We start from the raw sequence: 13,159 nt of genomic DNA, 5'->3' as shown, positions 1-13,159 counted from the left end.
GAATTGTATGAATATTTGATAGAATCATGCTGAAATTCCATTCAAGAGTGAATCAGATTTATGACATGAACTGGCAAGACAAATTAATCAACCACTGGACATTTTCAAACTAATGATCTGCATGTTCTAGTCCAAAGGTTTTCTCATGAAAATGAAAATCAAAGCAATTGATTTTACAATTCACATAAATTATACCTATTTTCTGATTAAACTAGAAAATCAAAATCAAAATGAATACAAATTCAAATGAAATCTATGTTTTGACCGGATTTTTCCTGACAAATACAGGCATCTTACCACGTGACACTATTGTTTGGAAGCTAAGTTAAGTCTAATCAATCTTTACAGGAGTCAGTGCTACAGATTAGATTGAAAGGGCAAGGGGGTGAAGGAGGAAGAGGAGTAGAAGGGGAAGTAACAAACCACTTTTGAAATGTTGCCATGAAAAGGCTATGGATATATCTGTGATGCATCTTTTCAGTTTGACTTACTAGTTTTCCTTGTACACATATAGTGTTTCTTTTTACGTATGAAAAAAGAGAAAACTGATTAATTTGGGGGTAAATGGGGAGGGGATTCAACCACCCAGAATAATTCTGGTATGTTATTGTTTTACCCATTGTTGTATAGAGACAGGATTCTAAATCTAAGCATATATATTAAATAAAAAATGTATGAATGACACATTTTATAATTATAAAAGAACTGGAAACCTCTGCTTTTATATAGTTCTAGTTCACTGGCCTAAAGCATCTTTAATATGATCTGTTAAATGATATCAGAAATACTTAATTATACCATTCAATTCCTTGAGCTCCAGTGTAATTTCATGGTTACAAATTCTCTTGTCAGGTAATAAAACAAGATGAACTTGGCAAGGATATGTCTGACTGCTCTCTTTTTGATCTGTTGAAATATGATGATTATAATGGTGACAAGCATCTTGGCCTGGAAGAATTCTATAGAGCATTCCGTGAGTATGATTCCTGATTTTATTCCATAGAAAGTTACTGCTTTTAGAAATGTTATACACACTGTTATGAATCATATAGTGAGGTTGAATCCTATTGCAATGGAAGCTCTCCTATATTTAAGTCTTAGTAGTTATCTGCACAGCCCAGCTGTTCTGCTGCCAAATGGGAGAGCAACTATTTTTTTGAATAGAAATGAAAGACACCAGGCTTTAGTCAATTGCCTCTCATTACAAATTCAATCTTTAAGTATGTTTTCATTCTATAATTTGAAAGTAGTCTCGTCCTCTGATGTTGTGTCTAATGCTGTTGTCTGTTTTGGTTGGAATGCCTTACTTCTTTATAGGCTATCCAATTCAATGACTGTTTTCACTGAAGAAATGTTCCCTCAACTGAAGCAATATCCTTATCTCTAAAAATGAAATTCTATTTACAATCAATATTTTAAAATGACACAGAGGTTAATAACTTTGCTTTGTAGGTGAAAAGTTGCTACTTCAGAAAGGCCATTTCCTTCATCTTTCCCAACTAGCCAAATACTCTGTCTCTTTTTTGAAATTCGGGATCTATCATTTCATTTTTCTTCCCATCATTTAGGTATATTACTGATTCACACTGCGGCAGCTATGTGTCATGCAACATAGTGTCATTACATTGAAAATAGGACCCACAATAATTTGCTGGGGGAAAGATAATGATTATTATATAGCTATGTAGCCAGTGTTGATGATGCTTGTATCTTGAGTTAAAAAGAGAAAAAAAAAACTAGCCTCAGGTTGTGTTTTGTTTTGTTTCGTTTGCTTTGCTTTGCTTATCAGTGCTAGGTGTTGAGTTTAGGCTTCAATGCAACTGCTACAGTTTACACAGTTTTTATAAAATAATCTTTACTTTAGAAAGACTTTTGGTGTTCATCACTTTAGGAAGATTCAGTAGAATAGGAAAAATGGAAAAAGTGGCCTGTGGAAGAATATGAAGTCTGCTAACACAAAAGGGTATTTTTAAATTCAAAACATTCAAACATTCAGTTCACTTTTACATTTATTTTGTAAATTCTTAGACAATTAACTTCTTTTAAAACAGGATTGGAATGTGAAACTAACATGATGTCAGGACCCACCCCAATTCACGACTTAGGAAAACAAAAACTCTTGGAGTCAGTTCTAGTCCAAAAGGAATTTTTACTAGGACATGTTTGGTTGTGGAAATACAAGACAGGACCTGGTATTGTTTTACAGATTGAAACTTTATAAAGAGTTCCCAGTTCAACCCCCCTTTCCCTCAACCCCATTTGGTCAGCCCCCCCCTCATTTACTTTGTGTCATCCCTTTCATGGGAAAAAGGGAACTTCGGATCTTTACGGTTATTGCCTTCTTCCTTTACAGATTCAAATGGAGACACAGGCCAGATGCCTTCTTCCCTAACCCTCCCCTTTGTTCCCCCAGTTCAAAAGGTTTCCCTTGGTCTTTGAAATAACTGAATCCACATCTGCTCCTCCTTCCTTGGGAGATGGCAGAATCCAGGGGGGGGGGAAATGTTTTAAACATACATTTATGGATGTGATATAAATGGATTCTGACACATGATTAATTATTACTATTGTTTTACTAATATTTGCATACATTTTTAACAAAACAGTTAAGTTAGAGTTAACTGTTCTATCTATAGTTATCTATCAAATATAGATAGAAAATTCATAAGGAAGCAAAATTGAAAATTATTCTGGGAGTATCGTGATTTAGAATCTCTAAGCAATAGGGTTTTACATTTTTGTAGATAAAAAAATTCAACTTTTAAATAGAGTTTTATATGGTATTATGCTAAATCTCCCCTAGAGAACATGTGCAGTGCAATAAAGGGAAAAAAAATAAGAAACTGTAAAATAATACCAAAAGGTAATAATTTTATACCCCTTCATTACTGTTCAGTTCTGACTAGCTAAACCTTCAGAATTGAAGGATTGAACAAAACTAATCATAGTTAATTATGCGATATCCCCCAGTGAATGGCACAGACTGGAAATCCTGATTTTCTTCACTTTACACACACTCTCTCGCTCTTTCTCTCTCTCTATCACACACAAACATACACAAACACACACAAATATAGGATTTAATAGTACTTTAAAAAACTATTGAAAATGTGAGCCATAGAAACCAGTTACCCATAAATGAGTTTGCTCATTTATTTGCAAGCAGAATATTCAGTTTTAGAAAAATAACATTTTCAGTATTTAATTTTGTTCACAGACATGGTATTCTCAGTTACTAATTTTTAACCACTTATGTCTTTATAGCATGAGAATAAATCCTGGGGCTTGCTACCCTACATGACCTTTGTTAAAATAAAATAAAATCGCTCCTTAGCCCACATGCAATACCTACAGATTTATTTTAATAGGTGTGAAAATAAGCCTTCAAACTATCTTTTAATAAAGCCACGTCCTGTGGCTGTTAATCCCCAAAAGGGCATTATTCCCTTTTTATCCTCTAGATATTTTAGTTTTAGTTTTTAGTTTTGTCAATATCTTTCTACCACTGAAACACTTCTCTTACTAAGGGTTGAAATATTGCATAGTTCAGACTACATGATGAGATTATTTTGATGAACTATCCATTTTGGGTAATAGAGAATAGTTCATATGATTGTGGTGGATGCTAATTTACCACTTGCAAGAAATTTAACTATTTCAAAGTGCACCTCAAAATATTCATGTTCAGAGGCAGTTGGAAATTGATGTCATGGATCTTATTTTGCTCTTTTGCTTTGGGCAGAAAAATGTATTTAAGTAAAATAAAAGCTAGTTGCCAGCCTTTTATGAGTGGATAAGACTTCAGAAAAAGGACATTAAATCTTTAGGTGACCTTTTCAGCCTGGGTGACATTTAAAAGTTTAAGAACATGTAGTGGGCATGCATAAAATGGTTGTCATGGAAGAATAGCCTATTCACAAAATTGACCTGGAAGACATGGCATTTCACAAAACACCCATTAACCAGATTGTGTAGGCACAATTTACGCATACAAGATTCTCTCTCTGAGTGTTATCCCACAGAAATAACAGGATACCATGACTGAGAGTCCAAGGGCATTCCTGCACATAAATGTGATGCTGGAGAACAGTACTTTGCTTTGCAGCATGCCATATTCCTATTTTTTAAAAAAGCAATCTAGGGATTCCAGAGGCAACAAGAAAAGTAATTATGTGCATTGGTGCTCTTGAGAACTCTGTGATCTTCCTCCAATCTATAGCCTTCATCTATAAGAATGCAAATGTACATTTGATTAGAGATAATGGGTGAAAATTCAATTTAATCATTATCAGGATTTTGAAATGCAATCCTTCATCTTAAATTCAGACTTCAAGTGAGTCTAGCGTTTATTTTTAAAGAAAATATGATCCCTACCCAATTGACTTACTTTTTTTAAGTTATCCACTGATATGATTTATCTCTCATATTATGTTTTCTATTATTGAAAAACAGATAGAGATCACATAAAAATGTAATTTTAAAAATGTCATTCATTATCATTTGTACAAAGAATTATTTTTGCTTTTCTATTTATTTGTATGTGATTTTTTTTAAAAATCTGCCCTTAGTTCTAAAATGTGGTACATAATATTCATTTTAACGCACCCATGTGTATACACACACATACAGAATTTTTGAGAATTCTGTTTGAATACTAAACTTATTGTTCACTTTCTAAAAAGCTTTTTTTTCTTTCCTGTTCAGATTTCTTTTTTCTTTTTCTTTTTGTCTTACTGAAGGGTATTTTAAAATTCCTTCAGAAGCCCTTTTAGCAATGCTTAAAATTTCCTTTGTGTGTATTTGTGTGCCTCTTTATGAGCATCTAAATGCCTGAATATTTTTCTGTGAATGTGTTCTGCTGCATACTCTTTACTATTTTGTGGGAAAAATGGTTACTTATACTTTATAACCTTTAAAAAAAGGCTTATGGCAGGAATTCTCTTGAGGTGCTTTCACATTAAAGCCAGGTAAAACATTTTTTTAAAAAATAAAAACAAATACAGAATAATCATGTTAATCCTACTGCCACTTCTGAAAAATAATAAAATGCTAAAATTATATCTCATCTATCAGAGTTTTAATTTTTGTTCTTAAAAAATAAAAATATTTCTTCTGAATAAACTGAAGGATAACAGGTGACCATAAAACAATATTTTGCAATTGCAGTAATTTACAACTATTAAATTTTGAATATTAGGTAAAGATTCAAGGCAAGCACAACATGTTTCTCATATCCAGAAGTAAGAAATATTTAAATCGTAAAATGTTGTTCATATGTTGTTGTAGTTAGTTAGTAAGTCATGTCCAACCCATCGTGACCCTATGGACAACGTTCCTCCAGGCCTTCCTGTCCTCTACCATCTTCTGGAGTCCATTTAAGCTCACGCCTACTGCTTCAGTGACTAAATCCAGCCACTTCATTCTCTGTCGTCCCCTTCTTCTATTGCCCTCAATCTTTCCCAGCATTAGGCTCTTCTCCAGTGAGTCCTTCCTTCTCATTAGGTGGCCAAAGTATTTGAGTTTTAGCTTCAGGATCTGGCCTTCCAAAGAGCAGTCAGGGTTGATCTCCTCTAGGACTGACCGGTTTGATCGCCTTGCAGTCCAAGGGACTCGCAGGAGTCTTCTCCAGCACCATAGTTCAAAGGCTTCAATTCTTTGGCACTCAGCCTTTCTTATGGTCCAACTTTCACTGCCATACATTGCAACTGGGAAGACCATAGCCTTGACTATACGCACTTTTGTTGACAGGGTGATGTCTCTGCTTTTTAGTGTGCTGTCTAGATTTGCCATGGCTTTCCTCCCGAGGAGCAAGCGTCTTTTAATTTCTTGGCTACAGTCCCCATCTGCAGTGATCTTGGAGCCCAGGAAAATAAAATCTGTCACTACCTCCATTTCTTCCCCATCTATTTGCCAGGAATTGAGAGGGCCAGATGCCATGATCTTGGTTTTCTTAATGTTTAGTTTCAACCCAAGTTTTGCACTCTCCTTCTTCACTCGCAACAAGAGGCTCTTTAGTTCTTCTTCACTTTCTGCCATTAGAGTGGTATCATCTGCATATCTTAGGTTGTTGATGTTTTTTCCGGCAATCTTAATTCCAACTTTTGATTCATCTAGCCCTGCCTTTCTCATGATGTGCTCTGCACATAAGTTAAATAGGCAAGGCGACAGTATACAGCCTTGCTGGACTCCTTTCCTAATTTTGATCCAATCAGTGGTTTCGTGTCCAGTTCTCACTGTTGCTTCTTGGTCCGCATATAGCAGGGGTGTCAAACTCAATTTCATTGAGGGCCACATCAGCATTGTGGTTGCCCTCGGGGGGCCTGGTGGGTATGGCCAGGGTGGGTGCGGCCTACTGAGTGGGCGCAGCTGGAGTCCGTAGGGCCTACTGGGTGGGCATGGCCAGCTCTACATCATTGGCATCAAGGGTGCCTATGGGGGCCTGGGCAGGAGTGGGAAAGATCTGAGGGTCTCTGGCAGAAGGAGGGTCTCTGGGCCAGGACCAAGGCAGCGGGGACCATTCCCTCACTGTTTCCAGGATGGCTTCGGGGGCCACATGAAACCACTTTACAGGCCAGATCTGGCCCCCGGGCCTTGTGTTTGACATGTCTGGCATATAGGTTTCTCAAGAGACAAATAAGATGGTCTGGTATGCCCATCTCTTTAAGGACTTGCCACAGTTTGTTATGATCCACACAATCAAAGGCTTTACCATAGTCAATGAAGCAGAAGTAGATGTTTTTCTGGAACTCTCTAGCTTTCTCCATGATCCAGCGTATGTTAGTAATTTGATCTCTAGTTTCTCTGCCTCTTCAAAATCCTGCTTGTACTTCTGGTAGTTCTCGATCCACATACTGCTGGAGTCTAGCTTGTAGAATTTTAAGCATAACTTTACTAGCATGTGAAATGAGTGCAATGGTGCGATAGTTTGAACATTCTTTGGCACTGCCTTTCTTTGGAATTGGAATGTAAACTGATCTTTTCCAATCCTGTGGCCACTGTTCAGTTTTCCAAATTTGCTGGCAAATTGAGTGTAGCACTTTTACTGCATCGTCTTTTAAGATTTTGAATAGCTCAGCTGGAATACTGTCACCTCCACTAGCTTTGTTGTTGCTCAGCTTTTCTAAGGCCCACTTCACTTCACATTCTAGGATGTCTGGCTCGAGGTCAGTGACCACCTCATTGTGATTATCAGGGACGTTAAGCTCATTCTTGTATAGTTCTTCTGTGTAATTTTGCCACCTCTTCTTAATCTCTTCGGCCTCTGTTAGGTCCCTGCCATTTTGGTCCTTTATCATGCCCATTTTTGCATGAAATGTTCCTTTCATCTCTCCAATTTTCTTGAAAAGATCTCTGGTCCTCCCTATTCTATTGTTTTCTTCTATTTCTTTGCATTGTTCATTTAAGAAGGCATTCTTATCTCTTCTAGCTATTCTTTGGAATTATGCATTTAATTGGGCATATCTTTCTTTTTCTCCCTTGCCTTTCGCTTCCCTCCTTTCCTCAGCTATTTGCAAAGCTTCCTCAGACAGCCATTTTGCTTTCTTGCATTTCTTTTTCTTTGGGATGATTTTGGTTGCTACCTGTTGTACAATGTTGCGAACCTCTGTCCATAGTTCTTCAGGCACTCTGTCTATCAGATCTAATTCCTTAAATCTATTTGTCACCTCTACTGTATATTCAACAGGGATATGATTTAATTCATACCTGACTGGCCTAGTGCTTTTCCCTACTTTCTTTAATTTAAGCCTAAACTTTGCAACAAGAAGCTCATGGTCTGAGCCACAGTCAGCTCCTGGTCTTGTTTTTACTGACTGTATAGAGCTTCTCCATCTTTGGCTGCAGAGCATATACTCAATCTGATTTCTGTGTTGACCGTCTGGTGATGTCCATGTGTAAAGCCGTCTCTTGGGTTGTTGGAAAAGAGTGTTTGCTATGACCATTGTATGCTCTTGACAAAATTCTATCAGCCTGTGCCCTGCTTCCTTTTGTACTCCAAGGCCAAACTTGCCTGTTATTCCAGTTATCTTTTGGCTTCCTACTTTAGCATTCCAATCCCCCATGATGATAAGCACATCATTTTTTGGTGTTAGTTCTATAAGGTGCTGTAGAGCTTCATAGAACTGGTCAATTTCATCCTCTTCAGCACTGGTGGTTGGGGCATAGACTTGGACTACTGTGATATTGAATGGTTTGCCTTGGATTCGAACTGAGATCATTCTGTCATTTTGAGGGTTGTATCCCAGTATTGCTTTTCCTACTCTTTTATTGACTATGAAGGCTACTCCATTTCTTCTGAGGGATTCTTGCCCGCAGTAGTATACCTGATGGTCATATGAATTAAATTCACCCATTCCTGTCCATTTTAGTTTGCTGATACCTAAGATGTCGATGTTTAGTCTTGTCATCTCTTGTTTGACCACGTCCAGCTTTCCTTGATTCATGGATCTTACATTCCAGGTTCCTATGGAGAAAAAATCTTTACAGCATCGGACTTTCCTTTCACCACCAGACACATCCACAGCTGAGCGTCCTTTCGGCTTTGGCCCAGTCGCTTCATTCGTTCTGGCGCTACTAGTACTAGCCCTCTGCTCTTCCCCAGTAGCATATTGGACGCCTTCTGACCTGAGGGGCTCATCTTCCAGCGTCATATCGTTTTGCCTTTTGGTACTGTCCATAGGGTTTTCATGGCAAAGATACTGGAGTGGTTTGCCATTTCCTTCTCCAGTGGATCACGTTTTGTCAGAACTCTCTGCTATGACCTGCCCGTCTTGGGTGGCCCTGCACGGCATAGCTCATAGCTTCATTGAATTACGCAAGCCCCTTCGCCACGACAAGGCAGTAATCCATGAAGGGGGTTGTTCATATATTTAGTCATAATTGCAAATTTTTATATAGAGTTGTACCATATTTGAGATAACAATAATTTAAGCTATGAGAATTAATGCATACATATAAGATCAAATAAGATGAAGACACTAATATGGTACCTTGTTATCTCAATGCACTGATATCAGTTCTGATATATTAAGACAATTATAATGGCTGTTATTAAGCTGAAAAGATCAGCCTCTTGGGATGCTTTTCAGAAAAGAGGTTGCTTACAATTATTCTTTTCTATTTTTAATACTAGTTTTCTCAGAACATCTGACACAAAGATGTCAAAACAGAAAGAAGTTTGAAGTTTCTCTTTTTCTGTGAATGTCAACATACAGAATGACAACTTTCAAAGAGTCAGTTCCGCAGTACTGATTTCTGATGTATGTTTTGCACAACTGATTTGTCTGAAAATATGCAGAATAAAGTCAATAAATAGGCTAAACAGTTTCTTTCACAACTATCCATCCTTGATTAAAAACCTCCCTTAGGGTGATATACTGTATATAGTCACTCATCTAGCTGGTTTGTGAGAGTCCTTTCTGCTATATTCTGCTTATTTCTTTTGATGACAAAGTCAGGCATTTCATCTCTAGATCAAAATGAGAGGGGATGTGCTTTATTAAAAATTAAATATAAAATCATCTGTATTTTATGAATTGTTCCACGAAAGACGAGAGGAAGGCGGCAGGCAGGGTTTCAGGCGTTTATTTGGCTTCAGCTCCGGACAGCTGACAGGTGCACAAAACCAGCTTTATATAGAGAACTGTCAAACATAACAACCAATCAGAGAACCGTGCTTTCCCGCCACTAGGGTGGCAGCCAATAGCCTTCCGGCAGTCTGACATCTCCTGGGGGCTGTGCTTGCTCGGCTGCTTGGGGAATCTGCCAGCTGACCGGCCGGCTGGCTGGTGGACCTGTTTGGGAACCGGCGTTCTGACAGCTTCGGCGGCTGTCAGCTGGATCGGTCTTGGCACATGCGTGAATGCTCCTGGTAGCCCTTTTGACACCTGTCACTGTCAATGGCTGCCTGTTGGCTCGTGCGCATGCATGACTTCTTCCGGCAGCCTTTTGACAGCTGTCAACTGTCAACGGCTGCCGGGTTAGGGTTTCCCCGTGAGGACCGAAAGCTCCCGGGGGCTTGGTATGTAACATTTTATATACTAAAAACAATTTCATTAAATATTGCTTAGAATACAAAAGCAAGTAAAATATAATGTACATTTTATAGGACACATGCTTTCTTTGTAAAAAAAAACTTAAAAGTTTTACAAGGGATTTTAATAGGCCTCAATATATAATTTCAGATTATTTCTAAAATTGCAAAGTTCATTTCCAAAACTAATGACCTTCATTTTAAAATCAAAAGTGTATTTGAGTACTATAGTGTGAATGCCAGGTTATCAACAATAGTAATGAAAGCAAAACAAAACATACGTGTTGGAAATCTTGATTTAATGAGTTAAGGTGGTTGTTGATTTTTGAGATAAGATATAAGAGTGGAAATGTCAATATGTGTTTCACTTTCCTCCTGTCTAATTCTCTTTTGAACTGTTACTTCTTATCTTCTTCCTCCTCTTATCTAGAGTTTTTTTTTCTTTTATTTCATCAGGACTGACTTCTTTGAATTGGCCTTTGCCCAGCTTGCTTAGATACTTTTATACATGTACATCAAAAAGCTCACCAATTTTGTTACATGCTGTATTTAGTTGTTCAGAATAATCAAAAGACATTGTTTACTTGCAGAATCAGTTAAAAGCTCTTAAGGAGTAGTAAACTTTTCTCACCGAAAGAGTTTGATATTCTGTTAGCAGTTATGACATAACTTATATCTGGTCTCCTGCTAGCCTGTCAAATGACCAGATGAAAATATTTTATTTTATTTTATTTTATTTACTAAGATAGTCAAAACCTTAGATTACTAAAATGCATTCATTTCAGTGGTGGGATTCAGCTGGTTTGCACCACTTTGGCAGAACCAGTAGCTATTTTTTTGTTGCCCAAGCCCAGAATGGACTTCCAGAAGCAGCATTTCACACAGAAAACCGGTTGTTCACATATTTGAATCCCACCACTGATTCATTTAGATCAGGCATGTCAAACTCGTGACGTCATGTGACATCACGTGATGTATCGTGAGTTTTTCCCCATTGCCAGCAATGGGGTGGGTGCGATTTCATCATGATGCATCTGGCCCGTGGCCTGGCAATTTGACATGCCTGATTTAGATCATTCACAGAGATAATGTTGATCAACAGTGTGTCAATGCTCAGTGGCTTGGCTAAATTGGTGGACATTTTCAAAAAGGGCTGATGCTATTACACTTTTTAATTCTTGATTTAGCTCCTGTCACTCTCAGTTACAATCTCAGGAGTGTCAAAATTTAAAGAAGGAACAACAGAACTTTAAATGAGTAGTAATGGTCAGCCTTGTTCACAAAATATCACATAGCACAGATAATTTCACATTAACTTAGCTCTATCATGGGAAAAACATTTGAGTATATTCTTGTATGCTTTTGTAATCGATGATCCAGTATGTTCATTATATTTAGCTCTTATAATGTATATTTTATTGTTTGTCCTTTTTTCTTGTTCAATTTCAATTTCTTCCAAAATAACAGGATAAAAATAAAAATACAATATTGGCTATTGGCATGATCATGTAGAAAATAATGTAGACAGTGGTGGGATTCAAATATGTGAACAACTGGTTCTCTGTGTGGATGCCGCTTCTGGAAGTCCATTCTGGGCCTGGACAAAAAAAAATAGCTACCGGTTCTGCCGAACTGGTGCGAACCGGCTGAATCCCACCACTGAATGTAGATGTAAAGGTTTTGTTGCATGTATAACACGGGTGTCAAACTTGCCACATCATGTGATGTGTTGTGACATATCGTGACTCTTTTTGCATTGCTGGCAATGGGGTGGGCGTGGCTTCGGTACGATGAAACCGGCCTGCCGGCCGGTTGTTTAACACCCCTGATGTATCATTAAGGAACAAGTTACATTTAACAAAAGAAAAATCTTTCTTCTATTTTAATGGCTATATTAATATGTCACTTTTTTACGCTGATCTCCTCATCCAAAGTTTTGACACCAGTTCATTCAGCTAATTGGTATTTAGTCATTTATTTATTTGACATATCTTCCACGCTATCTACTCATAGCAATTTTAGCACCTTATTTCCACAAAAATCCTAAACACCTTGTTAAAACACAACAAAAGCAGCTTTTTAATATCCTTTTCTAAATTTCTTATCACCAGTCTTGTAGATGTTTCAGAAAGAACTTTCTCTTGTTTGTTTGGCCTGAAAAGGCAAAAATGGAGAAAGGCACTTTGTGACTTACAAGAATGAGGTCAGCCTTACAAGAAACTGCCAGATGAACTAATTCTACTTTATTGTAAGGTTACATTAACAGAATTTTGAAAATCTGAAAGTACATTTCTCCTCCGTTACCTTTTCAACCTGAAAAACTAGGAAAGGTCTCTTCTGAGATGTTTGGCATCCCTATGTTCCTGTTGTGGGCAAAGCTGCCTCTTGTCTGATTGTTCATCTAGCAAAGGTTCTTTCTCCTGTCTTCCAGATCATTGTGTGGCTTCCATCAGTTAAGTGTCAATGCTTGAACTAGAAGCTCTTTGGGAAAATAGTCTCAACAGCCTTCAAAAATCCAAAAAGGAATTGAAGCCTTTACTATTCTATTGAGGATAGCTGCAGTGGAAAAGTTTTAAATCTCAGATCACTGAACCGACAGCTTATCTTCTAGGCTAACCTGTTTGGACAGGCAGAATTTATGCTGTAAAATAGACCTTGAATAATATTTAGAAATTAGTAAAAATATATAATAAATTAGAGGATAATTCTCTTTCCCTGTTTGTCCAAAGTTAACACAATTTCTTCCGCATCATATAAAGAACACGGATGCCCAAAGCTTGATGTAGACTTGTCTGCAACTGCATGTAGCTGTTGATGCCTACTTATGCTGTAAAGGAGTTGATGGATAACTGTAGGTTGCAGATGATTGCAGATGGGCCAATGTGCATATCTCTTAAGTCTCAACTACCATATGTGTTGTGAGACGAGCCATGTTCTACATGCTGATTGGTTGATCCAACTTCCAGTTGGGAGGCATATTCAAAGAACAAAATGGAGCAGTTAGAGGATTTAAGTATAAATGCAACAGTTATGCAAGCATCTTCCATTGACAGAAATTTATCTTCCCTGACATGCAGGGACAAAGAAGTCATCTCCAGGCTTAAATTTCTGTTTCTTCAACATTGCAGA

The 13,159-nt window shown here is 37.6% G+C and overlaps 1 protein-coding gene across 1 annotated transcript in view; it reads left to right on the top strand.

The window, feature by feature from the left end:
• FSTL5 (follistatin like 5) overlaps window positions 1-13,159 on the top strand; it is a 387,142-nt gene that overhangs the window by 241,885 nt on the left and 132,098 nt on the right. Inside the window, exon 6 of the mRNA XM_081332684.1 lies at window positions 853-973. Within this exon, the coding sequence (XP_081188810.1) occupies window positions 853-973 (121 nt within the window). The remainder of the gene's footprint in view (window positions 1-852; window positions 974-13,159) is intronic.

Source organism: Vipera berus (genome assembly GCF_964194415.1).
Source record: "Vipera berus genome assembly, chromosome: 7".
In the NCBI taxonomy this organism is placed as follows: domain Eukaryota; kingdom Metazoa; phylum Chordata; class Lepidosauria; order Squamata; family Viperidae; genus Vipera; species Vipera berus.
Note: the sequence above shows the minus strand (reverse complement) of the source record. Positions and strands in the feature narration are given on the sequence as shown.